The 18,681-nt window shown below is 48.5% G+C and overlaps 1 protein-coding gene across 2 annotated transcripts in view; it reads left to right on the forward strand.

Annotated features, from left to right (window-relative positions):
- The window catches only part of itpr3 (inositol 1,4,5-trisphosphate receptor, type 3), an 841,532-nt gene extending 831,474 nt beyond the window's left edge, over positions 1–10,058 (forward strand). For both annotated transcript variants that reach the window (XM_077515178.1, XM_077515179.1), the window contains one exon: positions 8,533–10,058. In XM_077515178.1, the coding sequence (XP_077371304.1) occupies positions 8,533–8,643 (111 nt within the window). In that variant the 3' untranslated portion in view covers positions 8,644–10,058. The remainder of the gene's footprint in view (positions 1–8,532) is intronic.
- The last annotated feature ends 8,623 nt before the right edge of the window (positions 10,059–18,681 follow it).

The following is an 18,681-nucleotide window of genomic DNA, read 5'->3' on the forward strand; positions in this document are numbered from 1 at the left end:
TAAAAGCCCGCAATTGCGCTATCTCGCCTGTAGATAGCAGCGTTTGCCATTGCAGAGGCACCACTGACTTTGGGAGAAACTTGTTGATTTGGAGGATTTCCGTTTCCACAAAAACGAAATGGCGAGGACTTTCTCATTAGTTTCTCAAACGGCAGTCCTCCGAAATCAACAAGTTTCACCCAAAGTGAGTGGTGCTTCTGCAAGGCAACTTCAGCGTTGTCTTCCGCCTTTCTCGGCAGCCGCCGTGAAATGAGATAGGGGAGCAGCTGATTGGACAATAGATGTCACGTGTCTGTCGGGAACGTGCATGAAGTTACGGATACGCATCAGCTTTACGACAATACGCCTCAGTTTTTAGGTGCCAAAAGAGGTGCAAAAGTGGTCACGCGCGCGGTTCGCTTTTTTTCCAAGCAGTGAACGAGAAGAGCAGATTTGTGCACTCGTAACTGATGATTCATGTCCATGTGGTTGAGAAAGAACGTTTGATGAAGTTTAACCCCCGATACTGATTTGCTGAGTATTTTGCAACACTTACGCATACAAATCATGTTCTACGTTTGTGTGGATCATGCTCTACGAGTGTGTGGCACTTTTGCACCCGTTTTGGCGGCGACATCGTGCCGTAACTGCAGATTCGAGAGCTCATGTTTGGTGATCTGTATCCGTGCACTTAGAAAATATTCCCACGTTATGGCTGTGGGGTTGTTTTGTGGCTACGAATCTTCAATTACGCATATGCTCGTGGTTTACGGGTACAAATATGCAGATACGTGTGTGTGCCTCACATTACGGGTATGTGTCACTTTTGCACCCGTTTTGGCGGTGATTTAGGCGCGGACAAAGCACAGTGTCGTAACTGCAGATTCGAAAGCTCGTGTTTGATGATCTGTATCCGTGCACTCTGAAAATATTTCCACGATATGGTTGAGTTTTTTTTACTGCTACAGATCTTCAATTACGCATATGCGCCTCGTGGTTTATGGATGCAAATATGCAGTTACGTATGTGTGCATTTGGTTTACGGGTACAAATATGCTGTTACGTATGTGTACATTTTATGTACGGTACATGCCTCATGTGTATGTGTCACTTTTGCACCCGATTTACCTCCATAGAAATTCCTTGAATCCTTGAAATCTCAGTTGTAAATTTGTCATAAATGGGTGTGCGAGATGCCGGGAAACACGGCAGGGAGACAGGAATGAAGGGCAATGTGAGGAACTTTATTAAAATAGAGACAGGTGAGTAGACAGTGACTGGACGGGACGTGAGTAGACTAGTCGCCAATCTGGGCGGGTCATGAGTAGACTGGTCACCATGACTGGGCAGGACGAGAGTAGACTGGTCATGGTCAGGACGAGAGTAGACTGGTCGCCAAGACTGGGCAGGACGAAAGTAGACAGGTCGCCAAGATTGGACTGGACGAGAGTAGGCTGGTCGCCATGACTGGACTGGACGAGCGTGACGTAACTGTGACGTGGAGGACTGGACTGGGATGAAGATGATTTATTTGTGACCGGCGATGACGGTAATTTGGCGGTGACGAAGACTGCTTGGCGGTGAGGACGAAGGCTACTTGGCAATGAGGACGAAGGCTACTTGGCGGTGAGGACGAAGAAGACTTGGCGGTGAGGATGAAGAAGACTTGGCGGTGAGGATGAAGAAGACTTGGCGGTGAAGACGAAGAAGACTTGGCTGAGACGAAGGAGACTTGACTTGAGACGAAGATGTCTAGATGGTGACAAGGACGACTTGACGCACGACTTCTACCCATAACTTCAACAATGCTCCCACACCTACAGGACCAGGGGTGGCCAATTTCGGTCCTCAAGAGCCCCTATCCAGCCTGTTTTCCATGTTTCTCTACACTAACACACCTGATTCATGATCAGGATCGTTATCAGGCTTCTGCAAAGCTTGCTGATTAGCTGATCATTAGATTCAGCTGGGCTGAAGGAGGAAGACATGAAAACAGGCTGGATAGGGGCTCTGGAGGACCGAACTTGGCCACCCCTGTACTGGACAAAAGCCCGTTTTATTGTATTCGCACAAGTTTCTGACCATTTGGGCATTTTGTCCACACGGCGGCTCTGAGTCTCTGTGCTTGAAACTGATCACTTTTGAAACCGGGCTCCAGAGTGGAAAGATTTCAAAACGCGCCCGAATGTGGACACCATAGCAGGATAGCTACTTCTCCCGTGACTGTGCACGAATCACCAGTCTGTCAACAACAATGGCAGATAGCCGTGTCTTCCTTGTTTTGCGCAACCACTTTTGCCTGTTTAGGCTTTTACAGCAAAAATGTTTTGCCTGATGCTGTACTTGAATAACCCAGCATTGTCACTTCTCTGTGTTGTGTTCCTCTCACTGATCTGTTACTGGATAGCCGATGCTATCCGTGCAAGCCGTTGAAACGACTGGGCAGCCATCTTTGTCCTCCCATCTCGCGAGCAGACTGATGATTAAACTGCTTTGAAGACCCCTTTTTCTTTTATCGCTCAGTTGCTAGCCCTGTTGTTTCAACTGAGTACTGTCTCAAATGTTCTCTAATTTCAAGAGTGTAAATGTATAGGATCATATGCCAAGAAACGTTGGGAGGAGTAATATGGCGGCTTCGCAGCTTTAAAACGAAAGTTACGAATGTAACTACGGTTCTATGAGTCCCGAACGACCGCCAGGTGCCGGTGCTGTAACCAGCACGGAATTCCCCTTGTGTAAGAGTAAGAATGACAAAATATGCCTGTCAATGGGTCCGGCCGATGTAATCCCGTGAATAAAAGGGAACGTCGCCAGAACACATCCTCTAGAACCTTTCTCGTGCAAACCAGCACGAGGGTTCTGAGTGACAAGCAATGCTGGCGGTCGTTCGGGACTCATAGAACCGTAGTTACATTTGTAACTTTCGTTCAATTTGTCCCTCCCGAGCGCCAGGTGGCGGTGCTGTAACCAGCACGGAACGCCGAATACCAGCGATGTCACGAAGACCCTGCAAAGACTACCCCCCAATGGGGCCTCCGCAGGACTCCAAACCACATCCCGTGGATAAGGAGAGGTGACATCCAAGCCGCAGAACCTTGAGAACGTGCAGGGTGACGACCAAGAGGCATCCGCACAGATGTCCTCCAAGGGCACGCCCCTCAGAGCAGCCCACGACGCAGACACACCCCTGGTGGAGTGACTGCGCACCGTCGTCAGAAGGGACCGACCAGAGACTCTGTACGATTGTCAAACCACATCTCTGATCCATTGAGAGAGGCGTTGCTTGAGTGTAGAAGAGGCACGCCTCCTATGTACGACAGATTTCCGGCCAAACCGCCGGCAGTGCAGCAACAGGTCCCAACCCTCATCAGTCCAACACCCACACAGAGGCGGAGACGCCGTGAATCGGGTTGCCAACCCACCGAACCCGTCAACCGGGCCGAGAGCCCGGGTCGGAGGGGCAGAGACTGCGGTGGAGGGTGAACCTCAACTGGGCTGGCTCACAAAGGGCCACGGACAGCACTCCAGACGGACCCCCAGAAAGGTCAGACGAATGAGGGGGAGAGGCCGCTGCCGCAGAGCAAACCAGAAGGGACAGCGAGTGGACTCCACAGAGGCCAAGAGAGCGACAGCCACCCTGCCGCAGCGACTCCACATGTCGCTCACCACCTCCCGACGCATCCACAGGGCTGACGACGCACCATCCTGATGAATGATGTGGCGCACGGAGCAACCGTAAAGCCACCAGACACTTGGAGACACCGACGCCAACTCAGCGGCGGGTGGAGACGAACCACCCAGCCTTGCAGTGGCCGCAGTGACCGCAGGGCCAGGGGAAAAAAAACGCCGTCAGGTGCCTTAGCGTGCCCCATCGTCGCAGGAGAAGGACAGAAGGCCGCCTCCTGTCGGCCTGGAAGAGGGAGACAAAGTGCAGAACAACATCCTCCACCATGAGGTTGGCCGAGCATCCAAGGATGTGGCGTCCAACGACATGCCAATTGACAGTCGCTTTCGCGACACCTGTGAACACTGTGGGAGAGAATGACTTTCCAAAAGCCAGCCCCGCAGTCCCTTGCGCTGAGCCGCAATCGGGACGAGGAAGCAAACGTCCATCCCCTCGATGACAGTGAACCATTCCATCGATCGTATGCAGCACCACAGGCGTAGGCATCCACGGGATGAAATGTAGAATTCATGGCAGCCTGCAATCGGCGCGCAGCCAGTGAGCGTGCGTCGGTATGCTGCTATTTTTGACCGGGAGAGGAGGCGCGAACTGCCCCATCACCGACGGGATCAAGCGGAGACTCCTTAGCAGCCCCAAATCGACGCGCACCCCGGGACAAAATGGAGAATCCATGGCAGTCCTCAATTGACGCACAGCCAGTGAGTGCACGCCGGTATGCCGCTATCTCCGTCCGCGATAGGAGGCGGCGAAACGCCCCCCCACCAATGGGATCAAACGGAGACTCCTTTGCAGCCCACAGTCGGCCTGCAGTAAGTGAGTGCGCGCCGGTACGCTGCCAACAGGGACAGGAGGCGAGAACCGCCCCGTTACCAATGGCATCAAACGGAGTACCCTCAGCAGTTCTCAATCGATGTGCAGTCGGTGAGTACACGCCGATACGCCGCTAACTTCGTCTGGGATAGGAGGCGAAACCGCCACGTCACCAACGGCATCAACTGGAGAAGCCGTAGCAGCCCTGAAGCGACACGCAGTCAGTGAGTACGCGTCGATCTACTTCTACCTTTGTCTGGGATAGGAGGCGAGAACCGCCCCGTCACCAGCGGTACCAAACGGAGAAGAAGTTCCTGAGACCGCAATAGAGACGGCACCTTGGTAACATCGTCCGCCTGGGAGGGCAACCAGCGGGTTGTATCCGGCACGGCCAACCCTGCCGTGAACGCCGTCTCCGCAGAGGCCTGACAAGCGGAAGGGGTTTGATCACCCCAATGAGCTTATTCCCCCCTCCCAGTCGCCACCAAGTTGCAAAATTGCAACGAAAATTGATAATCAGCCCGAACATTCCTTTGACCTTCCCAAGGCCAGGGGCTGCAGGAGAAGCAGATCTGTGGTGTGCCCTGCCCCCCCAGGGGGGCTGGGGTCAACGAGGTGGTCGGGTCCTAGCTCCACCGGGGATGGTGCTTCCTTCCCAGGAGCAACATCCGCTGCCGTCGAGGGAGGAGGATGGACTTCCGACATCACTGCACGACAGTCAAGACAGCGGGCGGCGCGGCCATCTATGGATCAGAAGGGCTGACATCCAGCGGCGTCCCCCATAGCAACCATCAATCTACGTACAGGGAGTGTACACCGTCAACTGGCTGCTATCATCGTATAGGACAGGAGGCGGCAACCCGTCCCGTCCCCAACGGTAGTATAGCGAAGCTCTGCGCAGCGAGGGCGGCAGACGTCGTGTAGGGAGCAGCAGACTCCGTGCGGGAAAGGAGGCAGCAACCAGACACATCACACACGAAACCACAACGAAGCCCTGCGCAGAGAGGGCGGCAGACTCTGTGTAGGCGGCCGAATTCCCGTAGAGAGTGGCGACCTCGTGAGGGAGAGGAGGCAGTAACCTAACTCCTTCCCCCGCGGAACAAAATGAAGATCCGCACATGGAGAACCGTAGACTTCGTTTAGAGAGCGGTTGACTCCGTGGGGGAGAAGGGGCGGCCACCAGCCCCGTCACCAATAGTACAAGACAAACTAGTCCGCGCATGCAGACGAAGAGCCACTTATGGAGAGCGGTCGACCCCGTGTGGAGAGCGGCCGACGCTGTGTGGGAGAGGAGGCTGCACCTAGCCTCATCTTCAACGGACCAAACACAGTGCTGCGTCTGGAGAACAGCAGAAGCTGCGTGGAGAGCGGCTGACTTCGTGTGGGAGAGCGGCCGCCCAGATGTGAGATGGAGGCGGTCCTAGACTCGCTCCCAGGCACTTTGCAATCCAAACAAAACAAAACCACAAATCAATCAATTGAACATGCATGTGGTCGCTTGTGCCGCCATAAGTTGACAATGGCACATAAGCTCCACGCATGGAGCACGGCAGACTTCTTGTGAAGAGCGGCAGACCCAATGTGGGAGATGGAGGCGGGCCCTGGCCTCGCACTTGCCCCCTTACAGGTCGAACAAAATGAGACCCAAAAGCAACCAAACAGACATGCATGCAAGTGGTCGTTTGTGCCGTCCTAAGCTAGCAGTTGGTATGGCAAACAACATCCCGACTAGCACACAACATCAAGGCAGCTGATGCCCTTCACTTTGATGGGCCGGAGCAGGAGAAGCAGACTGGTGCCTTGATCGGTCTGCGCGGGGCAGTGAACCAATGCCCCGCCGCCGATGACCTCCCCTGGCGACGCCACCAGCTGAAGGCGCCATGTAACCGGCAACAGCCGCTGCCGGTAAATGAGCGGCCACCGCAGCGGAAATACGCCGCTCCCACTAGGACAGCAGGCCATTTCATCCTCCAAGGCGCCTCTACGGCGGCTTCCTCCATAACGCCATGTCAAGTCAATCTGCTGCAATTTTCGTGTCGTTAACGGAATAAAGCGAAACCCTGCGCATTGATAGCGGCCGAGTCCGTTCGGGGGCGAAGCGCATCACACAGCGGCCCTAACGACACGTAAGTAGATGTTTATGTCATCATAAGCAACAGGAGGTATGTCCCACGGTACGGATCGGCTCCGTGAAGCGAGGGCGCTGACACAGCGAATAAGGATTCGCTAAATGGCGTCCCAAACTAGCAGTCGGCTTGATAAACAGCACCTTAGCTAGCCAAAAACATCAAAGCAGCTGGTGCTCCCGACAAGCGAGTTGTGTCAGCCTGAAATTACACACTCCCACCGCCAGTAAAACAAGCTAGGAGAGGATACTCCCGTAGGAGAGCTCCAGTCTATCCATACAAATCACCAAAGAGAAAATGTACTGAACCGTCGCAGCCAAGGGGGGCGAGGAACACCCGCAGCCCCGATCAACCAGATCACAGGCTACTCGCGACGAACGGAGCGTATAACGCTGTGCAGGAAAGGTTAAAGAGGATGTGTTCTGGCGACATTCCCTTTTATACACGGGATTACGTCGGCCGGACCCATTGACAGGCATATTTTGTCATTCTTACTCGATGACGCTGTCGCGACAAGGGGAATTCCGTGCTGGTTACAGCACCGCCACCTGGCGGTCGGGAGGGACGAAATAGAACCGGCTATTCAGATCAGTGGTTCGTCTTCTTCGCTGATTCTTCTTCTACGCTTTGTGTTAACTCCCTGTGACAGCACTACAGCGGCACTCCAGACTTGGCATATATATTACAGCCGTTAAACGTCCTAGGTGTCTTTTTTTGGACACTCTCATGTCTTGACGGTTCTGTCTGTATAATATTTGTTTGAGGACCAAAGCCGGCTTTGCTTCTGCCTAAATACATCAACACTAATAAGACACACCTGGGGAAACTCAAGTGGGTGAGGGCACTGATTGGTCACAGACACTGGGAAGGGAAGACAAACAGGTGGATCACATAAAGCTTCAATAGACAAGGGAACAGCAAAACAAGACAGATGACACAGACCAGCAACAGAACCAAAACATGACAATAACTTGAAAGGACAATGACGAAATAAATTAGTAAGAAAGTAAAATAAGAGTATAACAAAATAATAGCAATTGAAAAAAAACAAAACAAGAACAAAAATACTGTCTGTGACTGTGCATTTTGGCCCCTAGGGGCAGTGTGGGCCATGCATCCATGGTGTACACACAATGAGAACAGAAGAAAGTTACGATTTAACTCTATTAAAATCCCTACTTTTTCACATGCAGTGTGGGAAGAATTTTTGCCTTTGAGTAGGATTATTTTACGTGTGTGTGTATGTTTTTCCACACCGTTTGTGTGTTAATATGCGTTATTTGAAGGAATATCACTCCTGAAGTTGATGTTAATTTCTTGTTAGCATATCAATGAGTTTCGCCATTGACTTTAGCATTAGCACAAGCAATGTTCTAAAAATAAGCACTTTTGTATTTAAATATACAATGTGTCTAATTCTGCTTGTTGTGTGTTTTTACAGTGAACTCCAACTGGGTGTCATTAAACATTTTAAAAGATGCTTAGGGACAGCAGAATCACATACGCTACATGCTTGCAAGCAAAATGATGCATTCAGGGTACTATCACAACGAAACGTCAGAAACTTTGGTTTTCTTCGATGATAACGTTTTATGAGAAAAACAATCCGTCATTTGGCAGAATAGTTTGGCCGATGTTTGAAGGGCAATAATTGATCAAGCTCTACTAATTATATTACATACACTACATTACATGAGTTCACCACTAGGCACTAAATTCCTCATATAATAAAAATACAAATAAACTAGGTTTTTACAAATCGAAATGAACACACATAATAAATAAAAACTACAAAAGAAAAGCACACAGACCATATAAACAAACATGAAGTGAAGAAGCAGCAGCCATATTTATTTTTTTGCAGCAGAAATTAGTGTGCATTATGTCATATTACTACTGACTGTGTGGGTGTGTGCGTGTGTGTGTGTTTAGATGACTGAGCAGAGGAAGAGGAAGCAGAGGATGGGATTTGTGGATGTCCAGCAAGGTGGCAGTGCTTTGCTTCCTCCCAGCGCCGCTGGTGGGAACCACCAGCAGATGTAAAATAAATAAACAAATAAATAAGAATAAAATATTGAAAATAAAATAAACATAGGTGGGCATTCCATCAATGAAGGATGCCCATTTTGTTGTACCAATGTAGCAATTGATGAGACACTTTTAATAATTGACGGCCGTTAGCTGACGGCGAGAAAAAGAACACAGTTCTTGAAGTAAAAAAAAAAATTCCTGAGTTTTGAACTTTATTCCAGGAAGTGGGGTGCAGTGTCCGACGTGCCGATTCGTTGCCGGGGGCGACTGAGTGGGGTCCGCTTACCATAAAGTAGTGCTCAGCAATAAATGCGCACATGCGTGTTGTAGTCGCACATTCGGTCACTCACTGAAGCCGCGGTGGCAGATGTGGGGTGTATTTCACAAAGCAGGTTCAACAAACTGCAGGTCCAATTAAACCTGAACAACAAGTTGATAGGCCTCTGATAGGAAACTGCATTTTCGGTTCCTGTTCAGCTGATTCCAGTGAGTTAAATCAACGCTGAGTAGTCTCACCTGGACTTACTCCAACAGTTTAAAGACCGCCTCAATGGTGCCCTGATTCTTTGAGTCACCATGGCAACGGGGAAGCTGAGCCTGGCGCCACCCTCTGCTTCCGCATTGCTTTTTTTTTTTTTTTTTTTGCCCCTTTAAACCGAAAATCTGAAAGGGGCACGAAGCAGGATTCAGAGTTTTTGCACATTTGCGACCCCTCTGGCGAAACGCGGAATGGACCCCAGCGACGTGCACACGACCAGGCGCATGCGCGACTTTTCTGGCACGAGCAAACCTCCAAGTTAATCGAACAAATGTAAACATGGGGCACAATGCCTTTTTCATAGGCTTAATAATGTCTACAGAGGTAAGAAACATATTAATCTTTAAGTTACTTTGTATGTGAAAGTCATTTTGAGTGACAAAAGCTTACGTAATTACAACCTTCCAAACGTAAATAGTGCATCCCGTGAATCAGATGACATTGAGGATAGCAATACGTTGCTAATATGCCCAAGTGCGGAGACATTAGTAAGCGACCATGTGGTTGTCATGGTTTGGGTTGGGTTTTTGTTATGGTTTCTTTGTTGATCACTTCAGTTGTTTTCCTTGTCAGTGTCTCGTTTTAGTGTGATCATGTTCACCTGTGCTTGTCATCCCATACCCTTGTGTTCAGCCAATCAGTTCCCTCACCCACGTGTGTCTTGTCCAGGTGTCACTTGTTGTGTAATTAGTTTGTGTGTATTTAGTCACCTGTTTTCAGTTGAGTTCTTGTTGGTCCACTGTCGATTCCACGTTTTGCAGTTTCTCCCGTCTTGCCTTGTTATTTGAGTTTGCGTTGATTTAGGACTTTTGTTTTTGTCGTTTCCTGTCTGCACCTTGTGCACCACGTTATTTTTACATACGTAATAAAGCCCTTTTTTTTGTCTGTACATTGCCTCGGCCTCCTCCCTCTGCCTCCCCTCCACTTGGGTCCTCAATCCCCCACAACCCTTGACAGAATGGACCAACCAACAATGGACCCGGAGGGTGCAACAAAGTGGTTGCGTAAGGCTGAGGAGATGCGTCTCCTCAGACTTTCAACAGAGGCTTCAGTGAACGAAGCCATGCGACGTCTGGGTTTGGCCAGAGAGGTGTGGGCTGGCGCACTGCAGCCGCCACCCGCTCCAGTTCCTGCTCCGGCGGCGCCAAGCCAGCGGCCGCCATCCGCTTCTGTTCCTGTTCCGGCGGCGTCCGGCCAGCGGCCGCCATCCGCTCCAGTTCCTGTTCCGGCGGCACCCGGCCAGCGACTGCCACCCGCTTCAGTTCCTGTTATGGCGGCGTCCGACCAGCGGCCGCCACCCGCTCCAGTTTCTGCTCCGGCGGCGCCAAGCCAGCGGCCGCCATCCGCTTCAGTTCCTGCTCCGGCGGCGTCCGGCCAGCGGCCGCCACCCGCTCCAGTTCCTGTTCCGGCGGCGTCTGGCCAGCGGCCGCCACCCGCTCCAGTTCCCTCTCCAGCGGCTCCCGGCCAGCGGCCGCCACCCGCTCCAGTTTCTGCTCCGGCGGCGACAAGCCAGCGGCCGCCATCCGCTCCAGTTCCTGTTCCGGCGGCACCCGGCCAGCGACCGCCACCCGCTTCAGTTCCTGTTCCGGCGGCGTCCGGCCAGCGGCCGCCACCCGCTCCAGTTCCTGCTCCAGCGGCTCCCGGCCAGCGGCCGCCACCCGCTCCAGTTTCTGCTCCGGCGGCGACAAGCCAGCGGCCGCCATCCGCTTCAGTTCCTGTTCCGGCGGCACCCGGCCAGCGACCACCACCCGCTTCAGTTCCTGTTCCGGCGGCGTCCGGCCAGCGGCCGCCACCCGCTCCAGTTCCTGTTCCGGCGGCGTCCAGCCAGCGGCCGCCACCCGCTCCAGTTCCTGCTCCGGCGGCTCCCGGCCAGCGGCCACCACCCACTCCAGTTTCTGCGCCGGCGCCGCCCGGCCAGCGGCCGCCACCCGTTCCAGTTCCTGCTCCAGCGGCGTCTGGCCAGCGGCCGCCTTTTCCAGCCCCAGTTCCGGCAGCGCCCACCCAGCAGCTGCCGCCTCCTGCTCCTCGCCTGGCGCCGCACGTCCTGCGACCGCCGCCTCCTGCTCCTCACCTGGCGGGGCATGCCCTGTGGCCGCCGCCTCTGCTCCTCTTCGGGCGCCTCGGACGCCCACCTGCACGGCCCCGCCGGGCCTCTCTCGTTGGGCGTCTTGGACGCCCTCCTGCTCGGCCCCGCCGGGTCTCTCTCGTCGGGCGTCTCGGACGCCCTCCTGCTCGGCCCCGCCGGGACGCTCTCGTCTGGCGTCATGGACGCCCTCCTGCTCGGCCCTGCCGGGACGTTCTCGTCTGGCGTCATGGACGCCCTCCTGCTCAGCCCCGCCGGGTCTCTCTCGTCGGGCGTCTCGGACGCCCTCCTGCACGGCCCCGCCGGGACGCTCTCGTCTGGCATCATGGACGCCCTCCTGCTTGGCCCCGCCGGGACGCTCTCGTCTGGCGTCATGGACGCCCTCCTGAACAGCCCTAGTCTGGGCCGGATGGGTGGGCCATGTTTCCGCCTCCATGCCCCCTTCCTCCCACCCTGTTTTTGGGCTTTTGTATTGTCCTGCTTTTGGTTTTGGGACGTCTGGGATCCGTCCTTGAGGGGGGGGTTCTGTCATGGTTTGGGTTGGGTTTTTGTTATGGTTTCTTTGTTGATCACTTCAGTTGTTTTCCTTGTCAGTGTCTCGTTTTAGTGTGATCATGTTCACCTGTGCTTGTCATCCCACACCCTTGTGTTCAGCCAATCAGTTCCCTCACCCACGTGTGTCTTGTCCAGGTGTCACTTGTTGTGTAATTAGTTTGTGTGTATTTAGTCACCTGTTTTCAGTTGAGTTCTTGTTGGTCCACTGTCGATTCCACGTTTTGCAGTTTCTCCCGTCTTGCCTTGTTATTTGAGTTTGCGTTGATTTAGGACTTTTGTTTTTGTCGTTTCCTGTCTGCACCTTGTGCACCACGTTATTTTTACATACGTAATAAAGCCCTTTTTTTGTCTGTACATTGCCTCGGCCTCCTCCCTCTGCCTCCCCTCCACTTGGGTCCTCAATCCCCCACAAGCCTTGACAGTGGTAGTTTTATTCTGCACTGCTAATCATAAATAGACCCTATCATATATTCGTTATGAAGTCTTACCTTTTTAGCAAAAAGTCAGCAAGCTGTGGGTCCCTTTTCATCCCACGGATAGCTCTTAGCGTTCTCCACCTGACAAACGCTGCTATATTTATCCGCGTCCTCCCGTGATGCTGGTCTGAAAGTTTTTTACTTCTCTTTGTCTTCCGTGGAGTCTCCATAAGGGATTGAGACGTATCGGGTGCAGGTCTCTTTAAATCCAGTTTGAATTAGCTGTCCTGTCCGTGAAGTTCCGTGAACAATCGCGAGAGCTAACAGGGACAATAGCGTGCACGCATATGACGTCATGCTCAGAGCAAAAGCTAAAGTTTCCGGCCCGAATCCTCCAACATTTTTTCCTTTTACAGAAAAATAGGGGCAACACTCATTGTGCCACAGTAGTGCCTCCTGTCCATTATACAATTCTTAAAACATGTGCGGGTGAAAAATGTGGTTATTTTAACACTCAAATTTGAGTCTAATCTTGCATCGTCCACCTTTAATGCAATCATATGTTGAATTTGAACATGTCTTTATTTAAATAAAAAATAAAATAAAAAAAAGAAATGTGCAGCACCGCAGCGATGTAGAATTTGAATATGTCTTTCTAAAAAATAAATAAATAAAGTGCAACACTGCAGCGGTTCCCCATAGAGGAAGGCGGCATGGGAGAACATTTGCTGCTGGGGTCAATGCGTAAATTTAAATGTATAGTCCTTTGCGATCACAATATTAATTACAGGGGAAACCTGTAGATATGATGATAGCTCATGAATTAATTTCATTTAGGTGCAATCCTGCGAGGGAGAAGCACACTTCCTTTAAGATGAAATATAAAACACTTAGATGAAATATAAAAACATTATTCAAACGGGTATGAGAAAAAAAAGGAGCGCTCCGATGTGAGCGCATATGACTACGTCTGGTAATGTTGCAAATGTGGACGGATTAAGTTGTGAAACTGTACCGCTCAAATAGGTAACTCTGCGGAAATGCCAGATATACGCGGTCTGATAACATTCTCGCAACGAATATTTAATTCCCTGTGCAATTAAGCGGCACCTTCATCAATAGATTGATTGTCAAAATGACATGCCATGTTCGTGACAAAAGTGGACTTTACTCTATAGACTACAGACGTATTTACGCAAAGAGTCGCCGCAGCGGACTGAATGAATGAGGAAATGAATTGTCGTGTGTGGCTGAAAGGAGGCGGGGACAGGGAAAAACTCGAGGTTCATTGTGACAAACCTGCTACCGACCAGGTAAGTTGGACCATGTTACTATGGTAACTGACCGAGAGCTTAAGTGACCTCCTTTTTATGAAACAGGCTAGAGTTTTCTCTTATCTTCTGGTTTCAGTTACCTCCCTTTCTGAAACGAGTTTCCCACTTTTCAGGGTTTCTTTACCCAGGTTTCTCACTAAATCTGTTTTGTGAAATACACCCATGGATGTTCATGCAGGTGTTTTGCCAATGTAAGTACCAACCTCCCCAGAAAATAACCTTGCACGCATTGCGTGAAAGCAGTGTCTTTGTTTATTTTTCATTTAAAGAAGTGAAGAATACATTTGTGTTTTGTTTAATTTGCAGTTTTAGAGACAAGGTGTTGCAAACAATTGATTGCATTCTTCAGCGTTTGTCATTCAGTGCACTATTACCCTAAATATTAGGTATAAAGCACTGATAAAGAATAATATTCTGAGCCACTATAGCGGTTTACATTACACTTTTCATTAGTCATCTGAGCTTTAATGATACACTTGACTTGAAACACATGTCTTAAATATACAAACATAACTTTAACATCATGCCTGCATTAATATCCATGCCTTAGGCATTACTGACACCTAAGTGTAGAAACAGTGTTCTGTGCATATCGATTTCTAAGGTTTGCAGTAATTAATCTGCTATTATCTCAAATGCATTTGACCATGCACATGAAGAAAATGTAGATGTTTTACATCCAACCTTTGTATTAGAAACAGATAGTTGGTTAGGCGTAGTAACCACGAGGCACTAGTGGTGCAACGGATCATCATCATTGATAGGTGGTCGGTTCGGATCGGGATTGCCCATGATTAGCGGATTGGGTGATGGGTTTACAACAACAGTGCGCATTCACAGTGGACATGTCAAGGAAGATGAAACATACTCAACGTAACGCACTAAACCTAACTTCAAAATAAAGCTTACCAAATACAGTATTTTTTTTTTTTTTTTTTCCTGATCCAAAAAACGATCTGAGCCGTGACTCAAATCCGTGATTCGGTCCGAAACGTGACTTTTGTGAGCCGTTGTACCACTACGAGGCATATAATGAACTCATTACGCCATTCTGGTATCAAATACTGCCCCTAATAGCACAAAAACTCAGCAAAGTTATGTATATTCAAACTAAAAATAATCAAGGAATGACAAATAGAGAATATGCTATTAAATTTGAAGTCCTTTGTCGAATTAAGAGACTTAAGTGCCTTTTGATAAGTGCAGTGTGATGTTTCTCTTTAGCGCCGCCCTAGTGGCTCCCTGGAGATTTTTCAAAAATGTTTGAAAATGGAAAAAGATGGGGAAGAGAAATATATTTTTTGTTTTAATATGGTTTCTGAAGGAGGACAAACATGACAAAAACATTCTTAACGTTTATGCTGTAAAAATGTGTAGAATAAATATTACATTTCAACATTTCTGTCAACGAAGATTTACGTCATAGCCTGCGACACACGTTTCTATCAGCAGGGCGGGATGCCAGGCAAGCGGCTGTTGTAAACAAACCGGCGGCTGTGTGATGAGCCATGGATCCAAAGGGAAAAAAAAAAAGAGATAACTATAGTGCAAATAATTTTGCACTGCTTCGTCGCTTGGGATAATATTGTGTTTTATTGCTCAGGTCCGATGATAGCTGTGTTGGTTGCGTGTCGAAAAAGAGGATGCTGCTTCGTGACGTTTTATTTTTATAAATGCAGGCTGCGTTTTATTGCACTCGCACGTTCCATTTTGTTGTTTTTTTTTTAAAAAAAACATCAAAAATCTGATTTCTTTAATTTCGTCAAAGCAATGAAAAATAATTCATAAATTTTCTAATGAAGTTAAACTTGAGGCGGCATCGCACAGAGGAGTAGTCACGTGGTGCGTCATTCAGGATGCACTGCAGGAAAAATTAACATTTAATCATGAAAGCTGGTTGGCGCGGGTTCGCTCCTGCGCCTGGGAGACCCCATGTGGCTTACATGAAGTAAAAAAAAACTATGTATTTGACCAGTCTTGAAACACAAAAAGAGGAACCAGGTTCCCTTGTTCGGCCCTCGTCTGAAATGGGTCCTTTCTGAAATCATACCCCGTACATTTTGCGGTTTGAGTGTAAAGATGCCCGAAAGGCGCCCAGGGTACCCTATCTGCAGTGCCCCCCGACGGTGGCCCGCGGTAATGCACCCCTGGTAACCCAGTCTATTGAAGTTAATTTAGTACATTTTGATAGTAGGCTAATATATTAGCTACTATAGATACATGCAGCATGCCTTGCCTTCATCATAAGGCTTTTATTTTTTTGCAGCTCCAGACAAATTTGTTTTTTGTTTTTTTGGTCCAATATGGCTCTTTCAAACATTTCAGGTATAAAGTCATGCGATAAACATGAATTAAACCCACATACATTGTATTAGATGGATATCCACTCATCTTTTCAACCTGATTCTTCTGATAACCATTTCTTTCACAACATGACGAGTAAGGTACGTGGCTAGGTGGTGCGGTCCACAGTCACGGTTGTATATATTGAAACAGTAAATTGACAAAAGATTGCTCAAAAGATTCATGACGCATGCAGGAACAAACTTAAAGTAATAATAAAAAGTAGTGATATTTATTAAAATGGTTAAGTATTAAGAGATTTTTCTGTCATTTTGCTTTTTATGAAAATTGATGATGTGGCAATCACTGTGATTGGCTGTGCAAGGTGTGACACTCAAAAATGTAGTCACAAATAATTTTGATGATGGGAGCATGTTTTGTATTCATGATTTTATATATATATATATATATATATATATATATACAGAATGTAAAATGGGTGAAAATGTCACATTTTAAAAAATCACATTTATGTTAAAGCAGCTATATGTAAGATTTAAAATTTCAAATCTCTACTGCCACCTGTGGCCGAAAACAAACTGCACGCTCGTACACCCTGCACGCACTCGTACGTGCACGACCTCAATACTGAAGACTGGGCTCTTCATATCCAATTAAACTATGTTTTCAGAGGTAAGAAGTTTTATAATGTTACACAAAGCTGGCTACTTCACGGAATGAGACTCTCGATCCCCACTAAACAATTGATGTCCACGGGACGTGCAGATCATATTTCTTTAGTCGGTCGAAGTCCAGTCATGTGCTGTACTCCAAAAGGATGTGCAAATTACGTCAATTAATTGGACCTCATTCCGATGTTAATATGCAGTTACATATTGTAGTCACCCCGCTCGACGGACGTCAACCTGATTCTAGTCATTATTAGTGTATGTCGCCCCCAGGCTAGCGTCATTGTGCATGAGCCGAAAGGTGGGCTGTCAGTTATGGAAATTGACGATTGTGAAAAACATATAGACCCATTCACTACTTAGTGTGATATGGCCGTGAATGTTATCACCATTCAGTAGTACCGTTCACATTCCGTTAGCATAGTGTAGCTACAATAGGCTGTTTTCACGGGGGAAAATAAGGCGACATTTAGCCTGATTGAAACGCCGCGGAATGGAACGTCTGTTCTTCATAAAGTCATTCTGTTCTATTTCATTCAACTTTGCCGCCCCTTTCACGCTAAATGTTGCTGTCCACCTCACTTTCACCCCAATAGTTACGACCGAGAAGTGATCGATCTTGAGGTTACTGCTATTTGAAAACAACACATTTTCTTCTAAATGTCAAGACACTCGCTTCTTACCTTTTGGAGGAGAAAGAAAGCCAGCTGTGAATCACTTTTCTAATCCAAGTCCGATCTCAACTCTCTCCACCGCTGAAATGTCAAACCAATGTTCACTCTCGTTCTCGGCGTCGGTCACTATCAAGTTTAGATTTTTTTTTTCTTGGCACTTGACATTGTTTTCATTTTTTTTTTTTTTTGAGCAGCCTTCCGCGGAGTAACAGCGGGTGTCTGGGGGAGCAAAATCTGTACTAGTTCCGTCTTCGCGCGACAGGAAACAACTGACGATGACGCGAATGACGTCACATCCCGCAGACAGAGGGCGGGAAATTCGAAGCATTCGGACCGGACGCTTCCTAAATAATATTGGCCAGAGGCTTGTAGGAGTACCCATTGTGAACAGCGAAGATGTTGATCTACTAATTAGAATATGTTTCAGTCATAAATCGTCAAATAAAAAGGCTATTGTTAAGATGTTTTTTTTGGGAAAACCTACATAGAGTAGCTTTAACGTGGGTAGGAAACAAAATAACGGAACCATTGTGTTTAGGTGTTGTTTCGCTCAGGTTCCTACTGTCAGTAGTTGATTCGTGGCTTCACTTCTTCTCCACAATGCTTGGAAAGTATTTCTAATCAAATGTTTCACGTGTAAAACACTTTGTGACGAGAAGAAGAAAGGTTTGGAGACGTGTATTTGCGTTATAAGCCAAGTGCGCATCTGGAATTCAAGGTGCATTATAAATAAACTTGAGATGAGTTGAGTTGAGTAGCGGCATAGTGCATTGTGGGTAGGCGAAACTACCAAACTGTCATTGTGGGAATGCTGAAAGCAAGTAATTACTTTGTAATTTTCACAGTTTCTTTGTTTCCTTCATTAGCATTCAGCTATTAGCATTCACCTTCGCATTCAGCTATTAGCATTCAGCTTTCAGCATTCCCACGCAATTTCTCCAGAAATTGCACTTTGTCTAGTTGAATATGAATTGGATCCAATGGAATCGGCTCTGATAGAAACGTTTCAACTAGAGATAGACCGATAATCGGCCGGGCCGATAATCGGGGCCGATATTTGACATATTGGTACATATCGGTATCGGTCTGTTTTATTAATCTGACGGCCGATATGAGCGATCCATTTAAAACTCCGTCTTTTCGCTTCGAATGCAGCCCTGTCTGTTATGGAGTCCAACTCCAGCAACGTAACGCCCATAGCAGCATTTGATTGGTTAGCCGTGTAAGAGCCAGAACCAATCAGTAGTGTATGCCGTGTATCACAGTAGCCGGTCACACACGCACCCACAACGCGAGACGCATGCTTCGAAGGTAAGTTAAAAGAGAAGAGACTCCGCTGAACTTTTCACCATGATAAGCTAAACACATTGAATTATGTTGTGTATTAAATGCACTATATGAATGGAGCTGCATTGCCTTGCATTGAATCCCCGCTAGCTAACAGTGGTGTGTTCAGCTTAGCATGGAGGCTAACACCC

Source organism: Festucalex cinctus, chromosome 2 (assembly GCF_051991245.1).
Source record: "Festucalex cinctus isolate MCC-2025b chromosome 2, RoL_Fcin_1.0, whole genome shotgun sequence".
NCBI classification, from domain to species: domain Eukaryota; kingdom Metazoa; phylum Chordata; class Actinopteri; order Syngnathiformes; family Syngnathidae; genus Festucalex; species Festucalex cinctus.